Below are 27,873 nucleotides of genomic sequence, written 5' to 3' on the forward strand. Positions count from 1 at the left end.
AAGTGATCCATTAGCCAGTGGGTACAGTGTGGATTTTATTTTGATGAAGGAAGCTTTCCACAGGCAAATGTGTTTTACTTCAGCCAGAACCTACCTGTCCACCTGGGAGAGATTCTGTAGACCAGTGAAACTTCGAAAGGGACAGAGTGAGGATTTTTAGCACTCAGAACTCCAAATAAACAGACATCTGGAAAGGGAAGTTGTCAATGTTAGCCTATTTCTGGGTAAGAAAGAACAGTGTCTCCTGTCTCAGAGGCTTTCCTGGGCCTAAGAGGATGAAAGTAAAGAGAATCAGCCAAAGGAATGGCTCATGCTCATAGCTCTGTATCTTGTCCCTACTTTCTGGATTCAACACCCCACATTTCCTCCAGGAAATTACGGCTTCCCTGTTTTAGGGAATATGGTTTGGCTCTTGCTACTGAGAAGTGTTTTTCACCTCCTGCCCCCACACTGGCTCAGGGATGGGCCCAGAACTCAATCAGAAGCCATGGGAAACCCAAGAAGAGATTGCCAACAGCCTGCTGGCAAAACACACTTTCTGTCTTTCCCTGGAAGCCTCCAGAATGAGGATGTGAAGTTTAGAATCACTGCAGCTATTTGTGACCAAGGGGAAGATTCCAGAACTGTTACGGGGTGTGGGGAAGCACAGTGTGACTCCTAAGGATAAAGCCAATCACACAGAAGGCAGGGGAAAAGATAGAGAACTCAAAGTCCTTGTCATTGTACTGAGGCCCAGGATCAAACATTACCTGCAGCCTGACCAGTCCTGGATATTTTAGTAGCCTTGGCCAATTCAATGTTTTTTGTTATAAAACCAGTTTCAGTTGAGTATTCATGTCTTGCAACGTAAAGAGCCCATGTGACAAAATTTGCAGTAGGTGCCTGACAGTGGGGAGGGCCTCCTGTGCATCCTTGGTCCCTGGGAGGAAGTGAACCTTTGCTGGAGCCACTCTGGATCCCCCCAAAGAGCTGAAGGATTCCTTTCTTCCTTCCCTCCCTCCCTGCCTCCTTCCCACCTCCTTTCCTTTCCCTTCCTTCCTTCCTTCCTTCCTTCCTTCCTTCCTTCCTTCCTTCCTTCCCCCCTTCCTCCCTCCCTCTCTCCCTCCCCTCCATCTCCTCCCTCCTTCCCTGATGTGCTACAAGTCTTTGCCTAGAAACTAGAGGGGGCATCTCAAGTGTCTTCAGATGCCCTGCAGGTGGTGTATTGAGGGAAGCAGGCTGGTGTGAGACAGTGGGGAATGGTGGAGGCTGCTACCACTGGAGCACCTGCCTGGGGAGGTGCTGCACTAGCTCTCACCAGCGATTGTTGGACAGGAATAGGATGTGGTGTTAAAAACTCAAGGCAGTCCAAGGAGTAACCCAACTGTGGGCTGCAGAGGGAGGAACAGGTAGGTACGATTTATCAGGCTGGTTTGTATGTTTCCACTGAATTTTTAGAGAGGTAGCATTGGCAGCAGGGTAGAAGATGGGTGGAAGGAGGGCAGTAGCCAGGGGCAGTCAGCTATGGCTCCAAAGAGCTTGTAGAGAAGTCTTGGTGGTAGCTCTGGACCCTGATTTCTACAGTACCATCATTTGTGTGGGTAGGAGAGTGGCCCCTTGGACATCAGAAAAAGGGCTCAGGTTGGAGAGAATTGATTGTCACTTTTCCCATCATTCCCAAAGCCACCCATCCCTTTCTGTCCTGCCCTATCCTAGACCAGAAAGACCATAGGTTAGTAAGGTCAGTCACTGGATGGATGTGGCCACAAGGGATCATAGAGGATCATGGAGAGTCCATAGTGCTCTATCACTTCCAGCTGGGTCACCACAGTAGTACAGTGGGGCCACGTAGGTAGCTTGAAGTGATATAAAGAAGGCCTTAGGTCTGGCCTGCATCTGTGTCACATGAGACCTTGTGCCTGGGGTCTCTCCATGACCAGGACAGAGCCCACAGACCCCAAAGGGCTCTTCCTCCCTGCTCCTTTCTCACTAGCCACAAAATGTTGGATGGTGCAGAGACCTGAACCAGGTACAGGGACCTCTGCCCTTACAAACAAACCAGCCAGGTCCCCGAGACAGCAGAGGAATGGCCTACCACTGAGAGCTCTGTGCCAGGACTGACATTGGAGGAGGAGGCTTCAGAGCCCAGAGCTCAGAGGATGCACTTTATGTGTTCTGTTCAATGTGGAGAATGGCATCCAGGGCAGTGGTTCTGCAGCTGCCCCTACATGCAGTGGGATTTCTATCTCCCCGCTCAGCTACAACACAACCCCAATCTCATTGACCTGCCTGGTTGTCAGGCCCAGTTTCTGAGGTCCAGCTCTCCTCTAGATGTGTCTGGACCCTGCTGCTGAGGGCCTAAGCCAAGGCATCCAACCTTCCAGTCTCCAAGAAAAGTAGAAGGAGCTTCCCCTCATATGAGGGAAGCCTCTGTACAGATAGCCACCCCATCATCCTATACCTGGGTCCCTGGGCCCCTGGGGGCTGGCCCTGCCCTATGAGCCTACAGCAGCTGATGAACAGCTGGGAATACAAAAAAAAAAAAAAGATCCTTAGAGAAGGACAGAACTAACTTATTATATTGCTTTGTTTTTAGGAGTAGTGAAGGGAGCTGTCTTTGGGTTCTTTTGTTCCCTTTGCTTTTCAAAGCAGCTAGGAAGGGAGGGAGGAAGAAGTCCGTCCCACTCAGCCAGTATTCACTCATGGCCTCTGGTGCAGCATGCCAAGGAGTATAGGACCCAGCACAGACTGCCTCCCTGAGGTGAGCAGGGAGAGCCCAGCTTCTGCACAAATCACATCTGCAGCAGATGGGGCCCACCAGGCACCAGAGGAGACCTTACCTTTTCCATTCAGTCAGCCCCAATTTTGAGAGGTAGGCAGTATTATTCCCATTTAACTAATAAGAAAGTAAAGCTCAGAGAAGCAAAGCAATTTACTGAAGGCCATGCTGCTGAGGAGCATGCTCACAGTGGAGATTCAAACCAGGGCTCTCTTGCTGTACAGCTAAGCTACTGCTGTAGACCACCAGCCAGGAGGAAGAATGTTCTTGAGATGGTCCCAGAGATTGCTGGTTTCAATTCAGGGAACCTGCAGGGGATGGCTGTCCTCTGTCCAGCACTGTGTTCACCCAGTTCAGGGGCCCCTGAGGCCAGTCTCCCACCTCACTATATCACAGACACATGTCCAACTTCTAAAACATTGGGAAATGGCTATGATTTTTTTTTTACAAAGAATTAAAAGCTAATAAACAAGGTGTAGGCATAATAGCAAGAACATCTATGTTCCACCATCAAGCTTAAGAGTTAAATGTTTCTCCACCCATTGTTTCCCTCATGCACTAACCATCCCCTCCTGGGTTTGCCAGGGCCTTCCCAGTTTGTTTTCTTATTATCCATATGCTTGTCTCTGTGCCTCTACTACATTAGTGTGTGTTCCTGAACAATAGTGTTATTTGCATTTTCCTTTTTTTTTTTTTGTGGTGCTGGGAATTGAACCCAGGGCCTTGTGCATGAGAGGAAAGCACTCTATGAGCCATATCCCCAGACACATTTTCAGTATTTTTATATCAATGATGTGTTGTATGTGTCCATATGCATCTTGCTTTTTAGAAACAGCTTTACTGAGATATAATTTATATACTCTTCAAGTCACCTACTTAAAACTTAAAATCCAATGGCTTCCAGAATATTCCACAATATTTAAAATTGTACATTTTATCACCCTCATCAGTTTAGGACATTTTCATCACCCACCCCTAAAAGCACTTCCATCCTCCAGTCAGCCACATTCCCTCTAGACATTGACACCACTGATCTCCTTTCTCTCTCTAGGTTGGCCTCTCCTTGCCATCCCAACAAAGGAATTCCAGCTGTGGAATTCATTTATAAATTAAACCATTGACTTTTAGTATCTGACTTCTTTCACTGAGCACAATGTTTTCAAGTTTCATCCACATGGTGGCAAGAATCATTTCTTCATTATCGACAAATAATATTCCATTGTACTGGTATACCACATAATTATGAATTGGATTATCAGTTGATGGACATTTGGGTGATTCCCATTTTTTGACTAATATGCAAAATTCTGCTAGGAACATTCACATCCAAATTTTTGTGTGAACACATATCTTTATTTATTAATTTTTTAACAAGCATATAGAAGATAATCACTTCTTTTAGGAAAACATGTTGGACCTGAAAAACAGTTGACATTATCAGAATCAAAATACTTTCGTCACATTGAATTGCATAGCTAGACTATAAGGAACTGCAGTGTAACATTGTAAAGTATGTTTACATTAAGCATACCACCAAAACAACCAAAAAAAACTTTATTGACTTTTGGTAAATAAAGAGAAATGGACATAGTATAGCTTAAAAAATTATTAATACACTAGAAACATGATACTGACATAAATCCTCCAAGACACATCAGGAACTTTGACACTTGCTTGTCATCCCAGATACTTGGGAGGCTAAGGAATGTGGATCACAAATTTGAGACCTACCTGGGTAATTTAGCAATACTTTATCTCAAAATACACTTTATAGGAGGGCTGGGGATATATGTAGTTCAGTGCTTGCCTAGCATGTGTAAGGCCTAGGGTCCAATCAAAAAATTCTCAAGCTGGTATATCTGATCACAGACAACCATGGAAGAAGTAGAATAGGGCAGAGGCCATTATGTCAACTTCCAAAAAACTTATTAAACTATATCTGCACTTTGTTCAGCTCACAATATTAACATGTCTAATCATTGCTTTCACTAAGTCAAAAAAAGATAAGCTTTTAAATATTATAAAAAGTATATGTTGGGGCTGAGGTGGTGGTTTAGTGGTATAACACTCACCTAGCGTCTGTGAGGCACTGGGTTCAATCCTCAGTATCAAATAAAAATGAATAAATAAAATAAAGGTATTGTGTCAAACTACAACTATTAAAAAAAGTATATGTACTTTTCTAATGAACCCACCAAATAACTATATATGTACACTCAACTCTACTCTAAAAGCTACCTTCTAATCACATGGAGGCATCAACATTAGGATAAAATGTTATCATGGAACTTTCATGAGAAATAACCCTAAGTACTAATAAACACACAATCTCAAAGAATAAATTCAAATTTCTGACACCAAAGCACATTGGTACATTTTTTAAATGATACATTGAACAGAAGTGAAGCATAATAGAGTTCTCCAATAATAATTCCTGATATCAATGAAGTTTGATGCTTATCAGAAAGCCTGTCCTCTTACTTGTAAGCAATAAATAATTAACTTTCTGATGAATGTAGATTTTAATAAGATATAAGGATATGTTTTCCAAAATTGAAAATTAGAAAAAATAATTTTAAGATTATTTAGAAAATATATTTAAATTACAAAATGCAGCTAATGACTTATCTCTTGCATATTGTAATAGTTTGTGTCTTGAGAAAATTTAATCTATAGTGGTTTTAAGTATTATACTATTTGAAATGAAAAATATCACTATCCTAGATAGGAAAAGTTGGTGGAATGAGATGGATTTCATTAACCTAGTTACATGTATGATTGCATGAGTGGCATGACCACACTTTGTGTACAACCATAGAAGCGAAAAAGTGTGCTTCATTTGTGTACAATGAATTGAAGAGCAATCTGCTGTCATGTATTACTGATTAGAACAAGTAGTTGTTGTTCATTTTTTTCAAAAAATTGAAAAAATATTTTTAAAAAACCATCATCCTGATTCTATTTTCTAAAACTGATTTGAAAATTTTGCTTAGAATAATTTTATCCAAATATGGAATATATATTTTGGATTATGAGCATATTTATAAGTATGTGATCTTTTTAACTATATCCGTGGATACCTCTTATGCTTGAGTCCTTTCAAAGCCATCTTCTGTGTGGGTGTGCATTGGTAAGATTCAACCCAGGACCTCCCACACGTTAGGCAAGTGCTTTGCCATGAGCTGAATGCCAAGCACTCAAATATGTCTTAATAAGCACAATTTAATTAAAATAAGTCAATAGTACCATACGATTTTTTTAAAAAAAACTTATTTCAATCAAAAATAAAGTAAATTAAAAATATGTTTTAAAAATGTTGTTGATGAACAACGGCAGAAGTTCACAGGATTCTGTTGAAAACTAGAAAGAGAAGAAAATAAATGTTGAACTAGAATCCTATAGGACATGGGGGATTTCTGAGTAAATATAGACATTGCAAAATAACTCTAAAATAAGGAAACTATAAACTGACCAATTAGCATAGAAAACCTGGACTGATGATAAGAGATCTCCCACTGAAAAAGACCACAGGATTATCAGGGATCAGAGCTGAGTTTTACTAACCTCTGACAAATTCTGATATTGTTTTTTGTAAAATGTATATATTTTAGCTGTTAATGAAATTTTATTTTATGTATTTGTTTATTGCAATGCAGAGAATTGAACCCAGTACCTCACTCAGGCTGGGCAAGCACTCCACCACTGAGTCACAAACTCAGCTGATTTTATTTTAATGTCTGTGATCAACCAAGTGGCTTGAAGCCTGAGGAAGGAGAATCAGGAGTTCAAAGCCAGCCTCATCAAACTTGCAAGACCTTGTCTCAAAATTTTAAAGATAAATAAATAAATAAGTAAAAATCACTGAATCAGGGGCTCAGTGGATAAGCACCCCTGGGTTTGATCACTGGTACAAAAATAAATAAATATTTAAAAAGAGAAAGGGGGGATTCTCTTAAATTTGGTTTAAGGCATATGGAAGCCTGGGATACTTCATCCAATGCAGGATAGATGTTCATGAAATAGGGATTATTTGGTGTACCACTGCAAAAACTGCCAATTAGCACATTGAGGAAACACAGCCTGCAGCTGCTACACCTGGGCCAGCAGGGGTGGTGCCTGGAACAGGGTGGGTTCTGGAGGGAAAGCAGAGTCAGGAAGACTGTGGGCCTGGAGGAGAGGTGGGCCTGGGAAGGAGTGGATTCTGGAGGAGACTAGGATCTGGCAGAGTGTGGAGGAGGGGGTGCATCTGGAGGAGAGGTCTCTAGAATGGCCGGGGCCTGGAAAAGTATGGGGTCTGAAGTAGAGGCAGAGTCTGAAAGAGGGCAAGGCATGGGAGAGTTGGGGTCTGTAGGAAGGGACATGTCCAGCGGAGGGGTGTAGGTTATACAGAAATAGGCTCCATCTGAGTGGGGTCTGGAGGGCGGGGTCTGGAAAAGGGCTTGATCCAGAAACAGAGAACCTCTCTGGAGTAGGTGTAGAATTTGAGAGGGACAGGGACTGGAAATTTGACAGAATCATATTAAAATTGGAATATGGAATATGGAAGAGTGGGGGGGTTAGCAGGAGAGGTGGGGTCTAAAGAAGTGGTAGGGTCTGGAGGATGGGGGCAGGGTCTGGAGGAAGAACAGGATATGGAGAAAGGTGGAGATTTGGGGAGGGCATCTGAAGGATGGGGAAAGGGTCTGATGGGTGTGTGAGGTCTGGAGGAGGTTCTGGGAGCTTGGACCTGGGGGCAAGAGGGGACAGGAGGTGATGATGAGTAGAGGCCTTGGTTGTCACTAACTTTCAGAGCATCTCAAGCTCCAAACTTCCATCCTGAAATCCCACCCTAGGTTAAGCTAAGGCTGAAGCTGGGCAGAGGCAGTGAGAGCCTGCCATACCCACCACCTGCCTTAGTACTAGGCATCTGCAGCCACACTGAATACAGGGGCAGTTTTCCTTGGGCCACCAATCAAACTACCTTTACTGTTGTAGCTGCCTAAAGATGCTGAGGAAGTGACAGGTGTCCATTGCATAATGTTAACAGGAGAGATTGCAAGCATGATGACAAATGCCTGTTATCCACCTAATAGGGAGAGTGAGACAGGAAGATTGCAGGTTTGAGACCAGCATGGAAAACTTAGCAAGATTTTTGTCTCCAAATAAAAAAGAACTGGGGATGTTGCTCAGTAGAGTAGCACCTACCTAGGATACATGAGGTCCTGGACTCACTCCCCTGTACTGATAATAAATAAGTAAATAAATACAAACAAACAAATAAATAAATAAAAGTAAAAATGAAAAAAAATAAAAAAGGGATAGGAATGTATGACTATTTTAAAGTCATTTTCTTTTTTTTTTAGCCTTCTTTTTTTTATGCATTTTCATACTTATGGACAATGAACTATTTGGCAGAAGCTGTAGAGCATTTGGAAAGCAAAATGTAAGGTACTATTTACTCTGTGTGATTCAATTCAAAATAAAGGATTTGTAAAATAACCGTGAAAGTCAGTGGAAAAAGCCAAACTGGGCTCATAAAAAGCTGATTCTTCAATATATTGTCACAGGCTCCAACTTCCTTGAAATTACCCATAAACTTCAAACAATAAAATTAAGAATAAATAAGTGTCATGACTTTAAAGTAACAATCTTTTGCCCAGCAAAAGTAACAGAAGTATAAATAAAGTCTACAGAATTGAAGATCTTTGGCAGCTTCTCTTCCAACCACATATTAATATCCAGATAAAAGAAGAACTCAAAACACATAACATCAGTAACAAAAAACTCAATGAAAATGGGCAAAAGAAAAAAAAATAGGCATTTCTCAAAAGATTCAATAAAAATAGCCAAGAAATACATGAAAAAAGTTTAGTTAAACAGGTAAATGAAAATTAAAACTACTCTGAAATTTTATCTCAGTTCAGTTATAATGATAAACATAAAGAATACAAATAATACTAGATGCTGGTGAGGATTGGGGGAGGTACACTTATATGTTGTTGGTAGAAATGCAAATTAGCACAACTCTAGAAACCTGTATTGAGATTTAAAAAAAAAAAAAATGTAGGAATGAGGGCTGGGCTTGTCCTGGCCCTGAGAGCTGAGGGGAACCTAGCTGTGAGCCCAGCTCTCTCCTTCACTGTTTCATACAGTCTCACTGTACAGAAGTACCTTTTCTTGAGGCTGTGACTCTCATCATTTTAACACAGTGACCTCACATGGTTTCTGTGATCCTGGCAGGGAATAAGCAGGAGTGCTGAGGGAGGGTCCTGAGCCTGAGGGGACGGGGCCCAAGTGCACTTAATTACTTGTTTTCTTTGATGTTTTATTTTTTTTTCAGTGTTAAAGTATTAGAAAAAAATATTGAAAAATTGAAAAGTGTGTTAAGACCACTAAGTTATTTGTTACATTGTGATGGCAAAAACAGTCCTGGTTGGAAAATGAAATTGTAAAAATACTATAGTAAGAAACCTTCTCCTAGCTAAGGTGTCAATTCCATTCCAGTCTCTCAGTCTTTCTCCAGAAAGCCTGATTGACTGTGGGTCCCTACCATTTGGATTGTAGAGAACTTCTCTTGGGAGTCTGACCACTCCCCTTTGAAGTGTAAATGCACCTGTGCAGGCTTCAAGCCCAAGGCCAGATGTTTATCAAAGGTCTGGTAAGAATGGCCAGTTATTCCCCTAATCACACTCTGATTCTGTAAACAAGTTTCCCATTAAAAACTCTGTGCACAATCATATATCGGCTAGACAAGAAAATTTATGAGGCTTGATAGCCAATAAATGTTTTGAGAAAGTGTGAATGGGTGCTCAGAAATTGGAGTTTTGTTTTCTTTTGGGACCCTTTAGAGTAAAATAAAATTTGGAGTTCTTCTCTCTGAGTGCTGTTTGCCGCTCATTTCTCAACCAATCTGTTACCCCATCCCCCAAAATACTATTATTCCTAATAAAATCAGCATTTATTAAAAACTTATTCCTAGATTTTATGGAACTAAACACATCAATTACATTTTTATTTGGTTGAGAAAATCTCCGTTTAATTGGCAATGTATGTATATTTTTCCTAATTTTAAATGTTTTATTAGAGCACTTTTGTTATACATAATATGGGGTCCATTTTGACATGCATATATGCATGGGATATAGTTTGCTACATTTCATTCCAAAGTACTTTTACTTTACTTTTTTTTTTTCCTCCTTCCTCTACTCTCTGACACTTATTGGTCTTCCTTCTATTTATTTATTATTTAATGAAACGGTGCTTTATAGATATACATGAAGGTGGAATTTAATGGGGTCTATTCATATATGTACATACATCACTTGGCCAATCTTGTCCCTCAGTTCCTCCCTTTTCCATCACTCCTCACTCCTTTGTAATTATGCTGTATCCTATTTTGCCAAGGACATGGTATGAATGGTACTGTCACTGATTTACTGGCCAAAAATGAAAATGTTATAAAATCAAAGACTTGAAGCAGTAAGTACAACTGCCATGAGAGTCTCCCTGAGGACTGTCTTTATTCTGCCATGAGTTCACAATTATCCAGCTTCTATTGGATAATTGTTTTTTTAACATTTATTTTTTAGTTGTAGGTGGACATGTTAGACCAGGACGCAAGAAAAGACCACTGACTCCAATTAAAATCAAATTAAAGCAAACTTATTATTTTGGCCAACCAGGCTGCCTCTCCCACCCAAAACCATGGGAACAAGACAGCAGCAGCAGCTTTCATGCAGCCCAGCTTTATAGCCCAGAGAGTTACACAAAGGGGGGTTACAGATAACAGAACTCTGATGAGCATAACACAAATTGTAGTTTACATTTTTGCTGGCCCCAACATCAGAATTTATGAAGGCCATTAGAGCCTCAGAGAGGGTAGTTATCTGGCCAGGGAAGGCCAAGATTTGTGAGGCATCACTAAAGTTTTAGAGAGGGCTGCTATCTGGTCAGAGAGCCAGGCATGGGTGAGTTCAAGGCTTGGACAGGCATTCCAAGCAGGTTCAGAATTTGCAGTAATTTATAGTAAAGCCAAAATTATGTTTTCATGGCTTTGTGGCGAGATGGCTCCCAATTTTAAGAAAAGATCAGGTTGGGTCTATCAAACACACAATATTTTATTTTATTTTTATGTTGTGCTGAGGATCAAACCCAGTGCCTCACACATGCTAGGTGAGCACTATACCACTGAGCCACAAAGCCAGCCATAGAGGGTAATTCTTCAGATTCTGTGTGTCATAGCTGACTGTGAGTACCAGGGCAAATAACATGGACTAACTCTACTTGTAAATTTGAGATTTTCAACAAACAGATGTGTATATAAATTCACATCATTAAGTCTAAATCCATAATGAAATAAGGCCAAGACTAAAATACATCTTTCTGCACAGTCACATTTGCTATTCTACAGTGAAAAAAAAAAAGTTTGCTATCAGTCATATAAAAGCTATTATATTTAGCTTTTTCTTTTATTCAGTTTATGATATATACTATAAATAATTGTGATAAGCCCTTCAATTAAGTGATATATAAAAAAATTCTGATTTACTTACAGAATGGAACAGAAGCATTATAATAAACATCAAAATAATGTGATCTCACTTTTTCTTATATTTATATTCCTATAAATTGGATTCATGTCCTTATATCTTATATAAATTTTATAAAGTCTATGTATAATACTAGTTCATTTATAACATATCCAAACCAGACATGCTTCTCACCAAAACAAAAATGTAGTTGCTCCAGTGATGTACAGAAGAACAAAGAGAATTATTTGAGATTTGAGAGAAACTAACTATATTATATATAAAACTCTAGAAATCCTTCAAATGGGTGCTGGAAGCCAAGACAGTATGTTCTGGCAAGTGTGATGTCTGTCTGTCTACGTGTTTCTGGCATCACAAGTTCTGCATTTTTATTTTTCTGCTTTGAGAGCAAACACTTAGCCAAATATTCCCAATAACCCATCATGTACAAGTTTGGGAAGTATTCTCCAGCAATCATCTGTAACCTAATAACAGTCAAAGGACAGATATAATACTGAAAATAAAGTCAACGTTTAGAATTGGAGACAAACAAAATCTTTAGTGATAAGAATCCCTTAATTTGATACTTTAAAAATAGTAATAATCTGTCACAAGGGGACAAAATTGTGGCTTATGCAATTGAGGGAGACATAAAGAATGTTCACAGGCTTCTGCCCCTTTCAATGCTTTATTTATTCAAATTACTCAATATAATTTCACTCTATAAGTTCTTAATCATAAAAACAGCAATCCTTATTGCTAGGCACCGCAATAGACATAATCAATTCACAGCAAACAATTCTAGATTAATTAATTCACAGCAAACAATTGTAGATTAATTCTAAGAACTGCAAAACACACTTAATCGTGACAGACATTCCTTCTGCATGCTAAGTTCAAAAATCTCAAGCCTTAGGCTTTATGTCTAGCATATGCATACTCACTCAAACCACAGTGATGAGGTCCAGAGCCAAGACAGGATTTTCCTGACATGGAGTGGATGACCAGTTGAGGAGAGGGTCACAGGGAGAAGTTAAGGCTCTCACCAAGGTCCAGACAAGGCTGTAGAGTTTGAGAGTGATGAGGATCACATGGAGAATCAGGAGAATGATGACAAGTGATGGAAGTCTAGGTCCTCATCAGGCTCTCCAGCTCAATGGCGTCCTTGTTTTGATTGGCTGAATCCCTGATCATTAGCTCTATTTTTTATACTAAATTTTGAGGTTTGACTCCCCCCACAAGCAATCCTTATCAGCTACCACTGGATTTCTCCATGACATCACTTATCCTGTTGACAGAAACATCTGGTCTGGTGGTCTCCACCCTTATCTTCTCACCTTTCCCTCTTATCAGGAGAGGACAGCCTGCCAGAGGCTTCACTCTGTTTATCGGGGTGAGAGGAAGTAATTTTTCTGAGGCCATACTGGAGGGATCTGTGGGTGTGCCTGGTGAGACTGAAGGTTTCATACTGGAGTTTTTTAAGATGGAGTTGCTTAGGCTAAGGCCTAAGGCCATCCTCACCATCCAACCACTTGATTCACAGTGTCCATGCTGGGGAGTAGGGGAGTGTCTGAGCAGGGTGCTATGAATCAATGGAGAGGAATCACCCATTTCACTGGCCAAAGGCTGAACTCCACGTATGTCCAAAAGTCACTTCTCGTTGTGGTTTGTTGTATTGTTCCATAACCACCGATAGTGACCATAGTCCAATTACATCTGGTTAAGACCAAAGTGGTCGAAATGTACCCAGGGATTGAAATTATAATATAATCAAAGTCAGGTGGTATGATAGGGTTGGGACATTCATAAGTATGTCTTGCATGTAAGTCCCAATGGGTTAATTCTGTTATATTCTGATCCTAATAGGCACTATAAGTCTTTCAAATGCTCTGAGACATATTGAATCTAAATATTGACTAAAATACCAGAATGAGGGTGGTTCCTCTGGTTGCACATACACAGGCATTGCAATTCCAACTTTCATCTTTCTATGTTCATAAAAATACAAACTTCTATCTTGGAAAACAGAGTCTGGATTTCCCTAAATCCACCCTGGTTCTACCCATTCCTTTAGATCAAAATCCTTATGAAGCTCTCTGAGATTTGGGTCAATGTATTACACAGGTTTGCACATGCAAATATTTTGGAGTAAGAAAAAGAATACTTAAAGGATTAGATTTTAATCTTATTTTTTCTGTTTGTTCCAATATTATATCATTTTTAAACTTGTCTTTAAAATGTGGAAATTTTACCTGAGTATGGTTATAAAGGCTTTGGTCCTGCTATTAAGATCAGTATTGCCACCTGTTTAGGTATTATGCCCTATAGTATTTCTTCTGGATAATATGCTTTATTCATAAAAAGTACATATCTGAAAGAGTTGAACTTTGGAATCTTGTATCTAATGAGAAGGGATGAGTCTATGTTATTAGTTGGATTAGGGAATAGCAGGACTAAATTGTGGGTAAGATTATAAAGAAATAAGGCTCAATCTTAAGCTTTTGTGGAGCAATGTCAACAGTGGCAAATCTATTGTTCTAATGGCACTACATTATCTATATTTCCTATATTCTGACAGGTTCTATATTACAGTGGGAATCAAGAAAAAATGAAATGAATAGATAGGTTACTTGACTTTTAAAGCATCCCAAATAGGTGGTAGTTTATATGGGTATATCCATCCCTCAGCATAAGCTTTGTGTAAAATCCAAGGGCCTAGCCACAAACATAACTCTGAAGTACACACCAAAAAACTACAGTGTTGTATATGAGATACAGTGACATGACTTTTCTTTACATTTTTCATTAAAACATCTGTCAAATTATGATAAATGGTCTCACTTTTTATTGTTTCCAGCTTCTCTTAAATCCTAAATATCTTAATTTTCTAGTGAATCTGTTAGGAATTATCTGCCACAGCAGCTCAACTAAGGTGTGTTTATATAGTACTTCAAATCTGGTAGCACAAAGCAAAGTCTTAACCCTAAATTTTAGATTACTTACAACAATATTGCAAGAATCATTAGGTTGTTACAGTCAATATATGTCAAAATGTTAGCATCAAGCAGAAGGCAGAAGCAATTTTCAATCAAGGTCATAAAATGGTATTCTAAATTCCACAGTCTGTTTCTCAGGAAGTCCAGGTAGGTGTTAACAAGATAAGTGAGTCCAATGGTATCCAAGTGAGCTGTAAAGTGCAGGTAATATTCATATATATTACATCCACTTCTCCACAATCAGAGGTGATTGTGGGTGGTCACATAGCTATCTAATTTTACCTACATGTGTTTTAAGTTCTTTGTGTCTGGTTTTAATTTCTTTATTCCATTTAGCATGCATTCTGAAATTTTTAAGGCTACCATGAATATGCCTATTAGGAGTGCATAGTGGAGAATTTCTTTTATGTCCTTGAATCATTTTGGAATGTGCCAACATATGGTGTCAACCCTATCGTATCACCTGCTTTTTATTATATTATCTGCCCAAGAGCATCATCATCTATTGACTACATTATGTTTGTATGATAAAGAATCTGTTTTCATTACATGTACTCTTGGTGAGATAATATGATTTGTGTTATTAAGGTGTGCTATAGCCAATGTTATTTGGGCATCCTGAATTTGTAGTTGTTCTATATTATGTTAAATCTGGTTTTGAAATTGTTTCATACATTCCAATTTTATGTCTGGTTTATCCTCATCTTCAGCAAATACCATATTAGTTTGTAATGTGTTTTTCATCTGTATCTGTTGATTTGAGAATGCTGTTATATATTTATGTGATTTAGTGTGTAATGTCAACTTCCACGTGCTTCATGGGTTGTTTTACATTCACCAAAACATATATTGGTGTCAGGATATTCAGAGTAATATTAATAATAATAATAGTCTTCACTATGGGAGGTGCTGTCAGATGTGTCATGTGTAGTTATCATTGTTTGTGTTGTAGGGCATATGTATTTACATGGATAAGTTATGCTAAAGGTATTAGGTGAAAAGACTGCAAAAAGATTATTTCCCAATGGTATTACTTCTTCCTGTGGGTCAGTTATAGAGACCTTAGATGTATGTAACTCATGATGGTTTATATGTCCTAAGTATAGGTAAGTCAAAGTGCCAATTGGCATCATTGACTCTTCTGGTAAAATTGTTCCATTTAAGATAATGTCTGATCTTAGTGGTTATATGTGTTTATTTTGTTCATTATCTTATCCATTTTCTGTATAAAAGCATCATAATATTTCCTTTGGGCTGTTAGTGTCTGAACTATAGTTTGCCTCTGTAGTTCAGCTTGATGTATGATGTGTGTGATTGTACATAAAGATTTGGAAATTATTTTTAGTCCATTAATTTCTTTGTCTCTAATGTGTTCCAGGGCTGCAATTCTAACATCCAATTCCTCTGTAGGTTTTGCACTAACAATTCCTCCTAATTCTAGTCCAGCTATAGCTATCCATTCAAAAATCTCCTTTGTTCTCCTGATGTGTTGCCTCGGTATTGGTGGAATGTGCCATGTTGTTTTCTGAGGGCATTTTCTGTATAGCTCCTTAGCATATATTGCTGTGTCAATAATTAATGTTATCCTCTGAATTATGGGATTTATAATTATTTGTAGAGGAATTTGTATATTTGGTATTGCAAAAGGTGCTCTTTGAGTGTGGTTAGTCTTGGACATTCTCTATATAATTTCACTTCTGACGAATATTGTGCTGTAAATAGTTTATGTGTGGCATTAATACTTTCCCTATCAATTATACATGTTTGGAGATGGTCCTTGATGTAACATCTTTCAAAGGACACGGGTTAATGCAAATAAATACATGTTCCTGTTTTTGCCATAATCTTTTGGTAATTAAAGATCTTTTAAATAGAGGTGTATGAGCCACAACATCAAATTGACTCAATTCCTATGGCTTGTTCCATTGGTGTAGTAGCATATACAAATGGTATGGCATATTAGTATGATCTACTGTATATTGTGATACTCTATCAAAATTCACACCTGCTGTTTTCCACCATGATTAAGGCCTTTTATCTGCTGCTTTGATCTTATACCTGGGGTAGAAGTAGGTGTATTCATTTTTATGTTTACCACATTATAGTGATTCCATCAGTATGTCTGGGGTTACATAACCATCTATCCACACAGCTTCACTTATGTTAAGTTTATGGTCTGATCCTTCATCTGGGTATGGTATTATGCATGTTTGATTGTCTGTTTTATATCTAAAGGAATTTCAAAGTCTAATGTGTTATCCATGTGGATTGCAGGTATGTGGTTACACATAAAGAATACAGATAATCTGGATGTGCATTTGTTGTCATCTATACTATGGGATGTATCCATAAGTCATTTTACTTTCATTAGTCCTTGTAGAGACATGACCAACATTTTGTTATGTTTGGGTTTTTGTTTGGGGATCATATCGTGGGCTATATAATGTTACGAATGATGCATTAGAAAGTGCTGTATAGTCAAAGAATGCCACTAGACTCTTTTCTAAAAGAATGGAATATGGCTTAGATGAGTCCCAGTATGTACACTGTGTGTCCATGTATGTGTCCAATTTGATGAAACATTATAAGTTAGTGTTTTCCTGTTGGATACTTTATTAAGTTGAGTTTTATACATGTTGATTCTAGTGTATAGTTTCCCTTCTTTTTTGCAAAGATATGATTTATTAGCATAATATGTGAAATTATTAAAATGTGTGAAGGTGGTATCTTGTGTTAATTTTCTTGAGAAATTATATTTGGTGTCAATAGCTTCAAGCACATCTCAAAAGTTTTTTTTTAATGTTCCTATACATAGTTAAATTTTTATGATTGTAGTTTAAGCAAGAATATTCTAACAATGCTTGTGAGGTTCCTGTTGTATAAGGCTGTACACCAGGGGTGCCTGAGGGTAGAAACTGTGCAATGTAGCTGCCAAAGAACATTGTTTTGAAACAGAGGTAATCCCAATGTAGGAATCCCTATTTTGGAAATGACCAAATTTGTTTCACCATCTTACAAAGCTGAGGTATGTGGAATCTGTACTAATTATAGGAAATTTATATGTTTGTGTACCTAATGGTAATATGACTGACCATGTCTAAGCTTTTGGAAATGAGTCATTATCTATCTTAAAATCTGGTGTTACATGTCGTTAAGTCAATTTTACCATAGTATGGAAGGTTAGGAAAATCTGTGACACACCATACTGTGGTGTTTTCATTATAATTCCCTGAAATGTTCACATCAGTCAGGACATGTGGACATAAATGCTGAATAATTGTAATGAGGGAATTTTGCCTCAGAATAATATGGCTTGATTATGTAATTGGTATGTGTAGTAGGTTCTTGGGGATTGTCCCTTTTGAGGTATGTGTATGTTAAAATGCATTGCTTATTAGTGATGTCTATGCATGAGGTTTGTGGAAATGTGGGTGAAAAGAAGAGTGGTAGAAATTTTAGTTCTGTAGCTCTTTTGTATTTTTAATTCTGTAGGCCTTTTCCCCTAGGTTCCAGGGTACAGGCCTAAGCTCTCCTAGGATAAAAGCTGGTTCTGTCTCAGGGTCTGCTCTGTCCATTTCTTGGCCTGGTGTGTGAGCAGAAGGCCGCTTGCTGCCCCTCTACACATATCTTCACAGAAAAGACATAAGATTGCCAGCAGGACTTCTTTGGTGTCTATACTGTGCTATGTGTGGCAGAAATTGGTGGTGGACCTTGTCCCCTGGCAACAAAGAGTGCACCACCTCCATACTTCAGCAGGAGTTGGGGAATGGCAGGGTGCACATGGATGGTTGTACTCTGGGGCAGACTGGGCTCAGCTGGGTGCCAATGTGTGTTTTAGCTGCCATGGAGTGATCCCGACCTCTGTGTAATGCTGAAAGTGGTAGGAGGTGGGCACGAGGAGGTGAGTCCCAGGCCTGAGTGAACCCAGGGATACTGGGAGCTCAGGACAGGGGTCTTCACAGCAGGTGGCTCCCCATGATATGGCAGTAGAGGGGCTGTGGGTTACCTGAGAAGGCCAGGGTCATATTCACTTCCTAGGCCACAGGGTGGGGTGGTTTGGGGGGCAGGAAAGTAGATGCCATGGTGCCCAAAAGAATTACCTGTGGTAGGAGGGCTTAACATAATCTTCAATTATGTAAATACACATCAAAATTTTATTAGGATTTTATCTCACCCTGAGAAGAAATGGTATTATGCAAACTGGTGAGAATTTGGGGAAAAGGAAATGCTTATACAATGTTGGTGGATATATAAATTATTTTAGTCAGTATGAAGAATGAATATATATATATATATATATATATATATATATATATATACATACACATACACTAAAGAATATATACTTCTGGGTATATATCTTTGGGGAAAAAAGTCAGCATACAAATGAGATACCTTCATAACCTTGTCTATTTTGGTACTATTGACAATAAGATGTGGAATTATCATAGGTGCCTTTCAAAAGATGAATGTAGAAATAATAATGGCATATACACAGGATAAACCTATATTTTGTCATAAGGAAGAATGAAACCTCTCATTTCTAGGAAAATAGATAGAATTGTATATTACCATGTCACATAAAATTAGTCATGAAAACCTTTTTACCATACAAATTCTCTTTCTTGTGAAAACTAAAGAAAAACAATGAGAAGAAGGAGAAGACAGATTATTTGTAAAACATAATGGGGGGGGAGAGGGAGAGAGAGAGAGAGAGAGAGAGAATAAAGACATCAGAAGAAGTGAATTCAATCAAAGCCTGATATATGCAAGTATGCAAATAGAATAGTCAAACCCACTAATTATAGAATTGATGTCATTGAAGCATTAATGTAGAGATATAAATAAAATGCAAATTTAGTAACTTTAAGAAAAAAAAAATGATGTGCAAGAAATGAAACTAAAATTGGTACAAAAAGCCATACTTGAATATTTTAATAGCAATGATATTGACAATGATTTCTGGGAAATGACATACATTAGTTGCACATAGTACCACAAAATACTGAATAAAACAATTTATAAAGAAAAAGGACTCATGTACCTCAGTTTTTGGTGTTGAACTGCCCGGTGCCTTTCTTGCTCAGTTCTGGAGAGGACTCTGAATTATGGCACACCCTGGACCATGTGTGCAAGAAAATAGTCACACCTTATACCAGGAAGCAAATAGAGAGCACAGTTGGGTTACACAATCTAATGGGCATGCCCATTGACCTATAGACCTATACCTGAACTCTTCCAAGGATCTCACCACCATCCAGTTGCATCACTGGGAGACCAGACATTTAATACATAGGCCTGTAGGGGACATTCAATATGTAGTCTTTAACATGATACCAAAAGCATGGGCCACAATACAGAAATAGACAAGCAGGACTATGTCATAACTCAAATGCCCTGCTTAGCAAAGACTATAAGAGTGAAAAGTCTAGAGAGTGAGAGAATAGATTCCCAAACCAGATATATGACAAGGAGTTAATATCCAAAGTACATGGTAGGCAGTGCCAACTCAAGAACAAGTAATAAATAGAAACTTAATTGAAAATGGCCAAATAATCTTAATAGATATTTCTCCACAAAAGCATAGAAATGGAAAAATTGTATGAAAAGACATTCAGTGTTAAGCATCATCATGATAATGATAACTAGTCAAAATAATAATGATATTAAGTAAAGCCTGGTAAAAAGGCTATCATTGTAAAACGCCAGCACCGCCAGGGGCTCCCGGAGGCCCAGCCTGTCTTGGGGGCACCCCGGGCGTTTCGGCCGGGGCGTCTACCGCGTCGTCTTCAACCTCGTCGTCGGTGGCGGAGGTGGGCGTGGGTGCTGGTGGCAAGAGGCCCGGCTCAGTGTCGAGTACCGACCAGGAGCGCGAGCTGAAGGAGAAGCAGAGAAACGCGGAGGCCCTGGCCGAGCTAAGCGAGAGCCTGCGCAACCGCGCCGAGGAGTGGGCCAACAAGCCCAAGATGGTCCTCGACACGCTGCTCACGCTGGCGGGCTGCACGCCCTACGAGGTGCGTTTCAAGAAGGACCACTCGCTGCTGGGCCGCGTCTTCGCTTTCGACGCTGTCTCCAAGCCCGGCATGGACTACGAGCTGAAGCTGTTCATTGAATATCCTACGGGCTCCGGCAACGTGTACTCCAGCGCGTCCGGTGTGGCCAAACAGATGTACCAGGACTGCATGAAGGACTTCGGCCGGGCCCTCTCCTCCGGCTTCAAGTACCTGGAGTACGAGAAGAAGCACGGCTCCGGGGACTGGCGCCTGCTTGGGGACCTGCTGCCCGAAGCTGTGCGCTTCTTTAAGGAGGGCGTGCCCGGCGCGGACATGCTGCCCCAGCCCTACCTGGATGCCAGCTGCCCCATGCTGCCCACGGCGCTGGTGAGTCTCAGCCGCGCCCCCAGCGCACCTCCGGGGACTGGGGCCTTGCCGCCCGCCGCGCCCTCGGGCCGGGGCGCAGCTGCTAGCCTACGAAAGAGGAAGGCGTCCCCGGAGCCCCCGGACTCAGCCGAGGGCTCGCTGAAACTGGGCGAGGAACAGCAGAGGCAGCAGTGGATGGCAAACCAGAGCGAGGCACTGAAGCTCACCATGTCGGCCGGGGGCTTTGCGGCGCCTGGTCACACTGCTGGGGGTCCGCCCCCCACCACCCCCACCACCCCCACCCCTGGGACCCCATTCCAACCGGACCACCCCGCCGGAGTCAGCCCCGCAGAACGGTCCGTCCCCCATGGCCGCCCTCCTGTCAGTAGCAGACACTCTGGGCACAGCGCACTCGCCTAAGGATGGCAGTTCAGTGCACTCAACCACTGCGTCCGCGCGGCGCAACAGCAGCAGCCCAGTGTCGCCCGCGTCGGTGCCTGGGCAGCGCCGCTTGGCATCACGTAACGGGGACCTGAATTTACAGGTGGCGCCCCCGCCGCCTAGCGCCCACCCGGGTATGGACCAAGTGCACCCCCAAAACATTCCGGATTCCCCCATGGCCAACAGCGGACCTCTCTGCTGTACCATTTGCCACGAACGTTTGGAGGACACGCATTTCGTTCAGTGCCCATCCGTCCCCAGCCACAAATTCTGCTTCCCTTGCTCTAGAGAGAGTATCAAGGCCCAGGGGGCCACTGGCGAGGTGTATTGCCCCAGCGGAGAGAAATGCCCCTTAGTCGGGTCGAATGTACCTTGGGCCTTCATGCAGGGCGAAATCACGACTATCTTAGCTGGGGATGTTAAAGTGAAAAAGGAGAGAGACCCTTGAACCACAGGGCACCCATCTCCTTTGCCCTAGACCAGCTCCTCTCCAATCCAGAAAGCCCCTCCCCCACCCCTTCTCCAATTTTCCTCCCCTCACCCCCAAGATGTAGAATTGTGAATATTACAAACTGCAAAAAGTTAGTCTTATGTATAGACATTATTTTCGTCGTATGTTTCTATATTTTGAAACAAAGGTGTGTAACTTCTTCATTTGAAGGATAAGCTGGTTTGTGTTAAGCAGTATAATATTAGTTGGGTCATTTGCATCATATTCGTTAGCATTTATTTGGTGGCAGAATGTTTGCCTAGGTACAGAATTAATAGCCCTTAGCAACGACTGCTGCTGGTGTGTATTTTTGTAAATGTTATGCACTCTGAAAGGAAAAAAACACACAAAAGAAAAAGTTGTTTTTCGTTTTTTGTTTTGCCAAGGCCAGTGTTGCTGCCTAAAAAAAAAAATAATAATGATGCTATAAAATGGTGAAAGCTTCTTTCTAAACAGCCCCAAGTGTTGAAGTTTTCACTTTATTTTGTTCTGTTCTGTTCTGTTTTGTTTTCCTGTTTTGCTTGCAAAATGGTAAGGGGGGTGTTGGGGGGGAACGGGGTGTTTTTTTGTTGCAAGTTTGTGAGGGGAAGATGTTTAGGTTTGTTTCTACTGACCTGAATGTGTTGGATCTTCACGTGTTGTTTTGTTTTTGCTTTATTGATGCACGGATGCTTTTGAACAGTAGAGCGAAATGCTAGACATGGAGAATCTGCTCTGTTTGTCCTTTATACATTTCTGTAGTTAACAGAACACTGTAATGTGCCTTGGAGCTTAGTAACTTGTAATAAATTCAATTGATATTAATTCTGAAAAAAAAAAAAAAGTGCTCACATTCTGGACTGCTCCCAAGTGTGTTGCTCTTTACTTCCTCACAAAATATTTCAGAAAATCTTCTTTTATAAAGGTATTTATCCTTGAGGGGTTTATTGTGTAAAAGCCATATGGTGATGTGTTAATTTTTACAAATTCAGGGTTCTTTTCAGGGAGAAATCCCCACATAGATGCATAGGGTACAACACACATAATATGGAACAACATACTAATATCAGGATTGTTAATTCAATGAAATGGGAACAGGCCAGTGCCACCTGAGCCATGATGGAGCCTAATATGAATGACAAAAATATAAATATTTTGTAAATAATGTGCTATTAATTTTTAAATGAATGAATTATAATTTATTTTCTCTATGTATTACAATTATAAAATGCATGATTTCATTAGTAGTTTCAGTAGCCAATGACAATATTGTTTTTATAGAGTTGTTTTCCCAATGGTCACAACTCCTAAGTTAAAGCAACACTTTCCCCTAGATTATATGATTGAAGAAAAGAGGGGAAACAGATGTCCTTTAAATGAAGTTTAATATTTTTTAGGGGTCAGCATTTCTCTATTAATATAATAGTTGATCATATTAAGACATAACAATATGTGAATTCATTGGTAGTGGATTTCTTTTACTACACGATTACTGCAGGGGGATATTTCTCTTCAAAGGAAACTGGGGAACATCCATGTCACTTTGCCTCATTCCACTGTCTCAGCACATGACTCCTCTCACTGTTAGTGAAAGGTCTCTGAAAGTTTCTCTCACATGCTCATAATGTTATTCCCAGAATTGACATGTTTAGGCCTAATGGTGTAAAAGGGCACAGCAGTTTTGAGTGCCTGCATGACAGGTGGCACAGTGATGGAAGAGGAGTGTACTTGAATGGAGAAGTTGAATGCAATTTTAGGGGAGGATACTAGAGAGAGCAGCCATTTAACCAGAGTTTAAACACCAATGGTGGTGGTGGAGGTCATAAAGATCTGCAGTTGAGGGCAAGCAGGGCTTTAGCTATAAATGGGGTGGGTCTTCCAGGGGTAAGGTTATTGTCACAGAGCTTTCCAGCAAGTTGTTAATTTCACAGAATAATCCACTCGGCCCAATAGTGGAAAGGGCATTCAAGATTCATTCTCAACCATACCAAAAAACCTCTTCCCTGGTGACATACCTAATTCTGTCCTCACAGATTGGGAATTTCATTGTGCAGAATCTCCATGCTATTGTTTTTATAAACATAGACAAGAATACCTCAGATGGCCCCTGACAGAGCTGAGGGGTTTGATCTGAATTTCCTCAGTATCACAATGCAGGCTGCAGTCTTCCAGTCCTTGACCCTGGGAAGATAATGTCAATGTTATTTTGACCTGAAGACTGGCACTGCAATTGGGTATCCAATTCTGCAGTCTGTCCCAAGGTATCTTATGTTTCTCCCTATCAGATTACCTTGAGACAATTAAATATTTCATTAAAGCAAAGGCTTCTGAGGTTCTGTCTCACAATTATCAACTTATGTACCATTGACTTCACTGCATTCAATGTCCAGTGCTGAAGAAATTTAATATATATTAGTTATAAGATACAAAGTATATGAAAATAGATTTTTTTGAAATTATTCAGCATGAATAGCTCTTGAAAACTATTTTCTTATTTGATTCTCCTGTAGATCATATAAAATCATCTATTATAATCCCTTCCCATAGATGTGAAAATTGAGTTTCAGAAGTTACCCATTCTGTACACACAATTCTTGAGTTCAAGGGCCATTACACAATTGACTTTCCAATGAAGATATATTATGATTTGCAGCCCCATGAGTCCCTTAGAAGACAGTGGACCAGTGAACCTTGTAAACACAGGAAACCAAAGAGTAGTTTAAGCAGGGGAGTGATATGATTAGATTTGTGCTCTTAAAACATTACTCCAGTAACAATATGAGCCACTCTACTTTGTTTATGAAATCAGGCTTGCTTCAAAACTTCTCATGAGAGAGGGGTGAGACTGTTCTTTACAAAGAGAAACTAACAGATTCCAAAACACAAGTACTTACAAATTAGAAAATGAAAGGAAAATTTTATTATACACAGTAAAAATGATAGTTTGATTTAGAGCAGGAGTCCCCTGTCACTTTTTTTTGTAAACAAAACACTTTATGACACATTGGATTCTATGAGACACACAACTCCATTCTGGCCCTTAGGATAGTCTTTCACATATTGTTTGTGTTTCATTAATTCATTGAAACCACAAATGTTTCTTTTTTCCAGGTACTTCTTTATGTGCTTTAGATTGAGCAGAGAACAAAAATGGACAAAAAACAATTCTGCTGTCTGAAAACTTAAATTTATCTTAGATACAGAAAATATGTTTAATATATAAGTTACATAAAATGTTTGATAATGAGAGTTATAGAAGTAGAAGTATAAAGTAAGAAAATTTTTGAATGTCCCCTCATGATAGAAATTAAATGATGCTAACAAATCACTTAGAATGATTTCTACAAGAAATGAAAGGAACTGAAATGTCCTTGGCAATTCAAAATTCATGAGAAATTCTATGGTGAGTACAAAGTTTCATTGCAGCACACTGTTTTCAACTGACAGAAATGTTACCCTGAAAACTGTGTTTAGATTTATGTATGCCTTATAATGTTTGTGTGTGTGTGTGTGTGTATGTTTGTGTGTATGTGTGTGTGTGTGTGTGTGTGTGAGAGAGAGAGATAGAGAGAGAGAGAGAGAGAGAGAGAGAGAGAGAAATTCATAATGGCTTAGGTAAGAAAAATTTTAAAAATGTGATGTCAATAGTTAAAATACTGAAATACTGTTTCTCCTTTATTTATGCAATAACCAATTCTAGGGCTTTATATTATTGTTGTTGTTGGTGGTGGTGGTGATATGTGTCTTATTTCAACAGCATCCCCTGCTTGTAACAGAGTTGACTTGAGTCATGATCTTCTACAACCTGTTCTAAATACAGGCCAATCTCCTAAATATTGGAGTCTGCTGGAGCAGAGGTTCTCTAGTGTGATTTCAATGCCAGCAGGTTCAGACTCATAGGATGGCTATGAAAGCCCATTCACAGGGCTTGTCTGGATGGCAGTGGTAGTGGTCCTCTGCCAGGCCAGTTTCCTCATTAGCCTGGAAGGTAAGAGGCATTCTGACAAAGGACATCTCAGGAGTCACTGGCATTTACCAGAAAGGGAGGGGCCTCTCATGGAGGTGCTTGGAATTCTGTGATTGGAAGAGTTCAGATACAACCTGTAGATAGATGCTCTGGAACAGAATTCATAAAAGTAGCACCTGAAGGCTATATCCAAACCACTCAATTTTATTTATTTATTAATTCTTTTAGGCAAAAATTTGTATCAAAACACAGTTACCAACATGTATTTGTGGCAAGGTACTAGATTTGAACTCTAAATATGTCATATTGTCAATAATCTTTGCACCTGATGATTTATAGAACATCACCATTCAATATATTTTGCTATTATGGAAATATCCTGTGTCTATCCTGTCTAATCCTGTAGCTTCAAGCACATGATATTTTGGCATATAGATCCTACAACAAAAGAACTGAGTTTGTCACTTTGATGGATTACATGGCCAATGGCCACAAAATTGGGTAGCATCATTCTAAGACACAAAAGCAGAAAATGGACCTTTATTTATATGTAGTGCTGAGAGTCAAACCCAGTTCCTCACACATGTTATGTGAATGCTATTCCTCTAAGCCACAACTCCAGCCCCATTATGGTGTTGTTTATAAACAAGAAGTAAACCTTAAATGTTATTGTATGAGTAAATATCAGTGAGGGTTTTTTTTTTGTTTGTTTGTTTCTTTGTATTTTTAACATTAATTTTTTAGTTGTAGGTGGACACAATACATTTATTTATTTATTTATTTATTTATTTATTTATTTATTGGCACTGAGCATCAAACTCAGTGCCTCACACATGCTAGGTGAGGGCTCTTCTTCTGAACTACAACCCCAGCTCCAAGTATTTTTAAAGTTACCTTTGGTCCTCTGATTTTTGGTATAAAAAATCTAAGAACTAACCTAGTCCAGATTTTCTCATTTTGTAGGAAAAAAAAAAGGGGGGGGGACTCAGATAAATGACTGAATCATTTTGAGTTGCATATCACATTAATGGAATATTAAGTTCAGATACAAATAAATAATAGGACCTCAAATAAAACAGCATTCTTCAGCATTCTTTCTGTACTTTATGTTCTCTTCCCTATGATTCTGGAAAATGTGGCTTTAATCAGCATTTGACTCTATTTGTACATCTGAAAAAAGTACTACCTATTCACTAAACATATAAATAATCATTTACATTAGGTTTCAATGAAAATAATCTATTTATAACACTTTTACAGAGGAGTATTGATAATCCTTCTTTGATTCATTTCCATGTTTTGTAGGTATCACTTTCAAAAATTTCCTTTCAATGAGGTTGTTTAGATACCTCTGAGGCATCAATTTCATGGGTGTTTCTGAACCCTCTAAAATTATGTGCCACATTTAGCTAGAAAGTTTTCAAACATTAACTCCTTCTCAAAGTCAAAATGGAGTCTCATTCTATGGTTTTTCTCCCTTTTTTTTTTTTTTTTTTTTTCTTATCTTTCTTGGAAGATGCTTACATTTCTCCATAAGATAGTGCTGGTGCTACCTTAATTTAGAATTCAGTATTTATCCAAATAAAAATGTCAGATTGTGGGCTGGGGTTGTGGCTCAGTGGTACAGTGCTCACCTAGCACATGTGAGGCACTGAGTTCAATCCTCAGCACCACATATTAGCTATCTATTGAACACTTTCCAAGTTCTTCATGAACTTGAACACCAAGAAGTCAAATTGAGAAACTTATTAAGTACTATATAGTTTAGGATCTTGGCTCTGATGACAATAGTGACAAAATATTAAAGGAAGCACACTTAAAACTGCTGAGTCAAGCAATGGACACTATGAGAGGTTAACAAGGCCTCAATGTAAAAAAGAAAGAGGGTAAGAATCTTGTGCAACTAACAAGGTGGGTGAAGCAGAAGAATTACAAGTTCAAAGCCAGCCTCAGCAAAAATGAGGCACTAAGCAACTCACTAAAAGCTTGTCTCTAAATAAAATGCAAATAAGCTCTAGGGATGTTGCTCAGGGGTTGAGTGCCCTTAAGTTCAATCCTTGATACTAAAATAATAATAATAATAATAATAATAATAATAATAATAACAACAAATATTCAAAACAAATGAATCCCCAGTAATGGGAATTAATATGTCATTGTTTTTGCTTTGATAGGCAAATAGAATTACAAGTATGCTCTGGTAAATCTGAGATATAATAGTCATAAAAAATTATATCTATTCTTGCAATATATAGTATGTGTATAAAAATACCTCATTAAATGACAGACATACTCTCTAAAAATGCACTCAAAGTGATTTTGCCATTTTTGTAAATATCATACTGTGTACTGACATTTAGATTGTATATTACTACA

At 39.3% G+C, this 27,873-nt stretch overlaps 1 protein-coding gene and 1 pseudogene across 2 annotated transcripts in view; both read left to right on the forward strand.

Annotated features, from left to right (window-relative positions):
* The window catches only part of LOC308656749 (putative E3 ubiquitin-protein ligase IRF2BPL), a gene marked incomplete at its 5' end in the record, with an annotated part of 134,050 nt that extends 112,522 nt beyond the window's left edge, over nt 1-21,528 (forward strand). The window contains 2 exon segments of the mRNA XM_081308126.1: nt 19,950-20,893; nt 20,895-21,528. Of these exon segments, the coding sequence (XP_081164252.1) occupies nt 19,950-20,893; nt 20,895-21,509 (1,559 nt within the window). The 3' untranslated portion in view covers nt 21,510-21,528.
* Nucleotides 1-27,873, forward strand: part of LOC308655900 (transcription factor JunD-like) — a 315,440-nt pseudogene that overhangs the window by 229,281 nt on the left and 58,286 nt on the right. The window lies entirely within an intron of this gene.

This window comes from Spermophilus citellus (genome assembly GCF_964194105.1).
Source record: "Spermophilus citellus genome assembly, chromosome: 9".
In the NCBI taxonomy this organism is placed as follows: domain Eukaryota; kingdom Metazoa; phylum Chordata; class Mammalia; order Rodentia; family Sciuridae; genus Spermophilus; species Spermophilus citellus.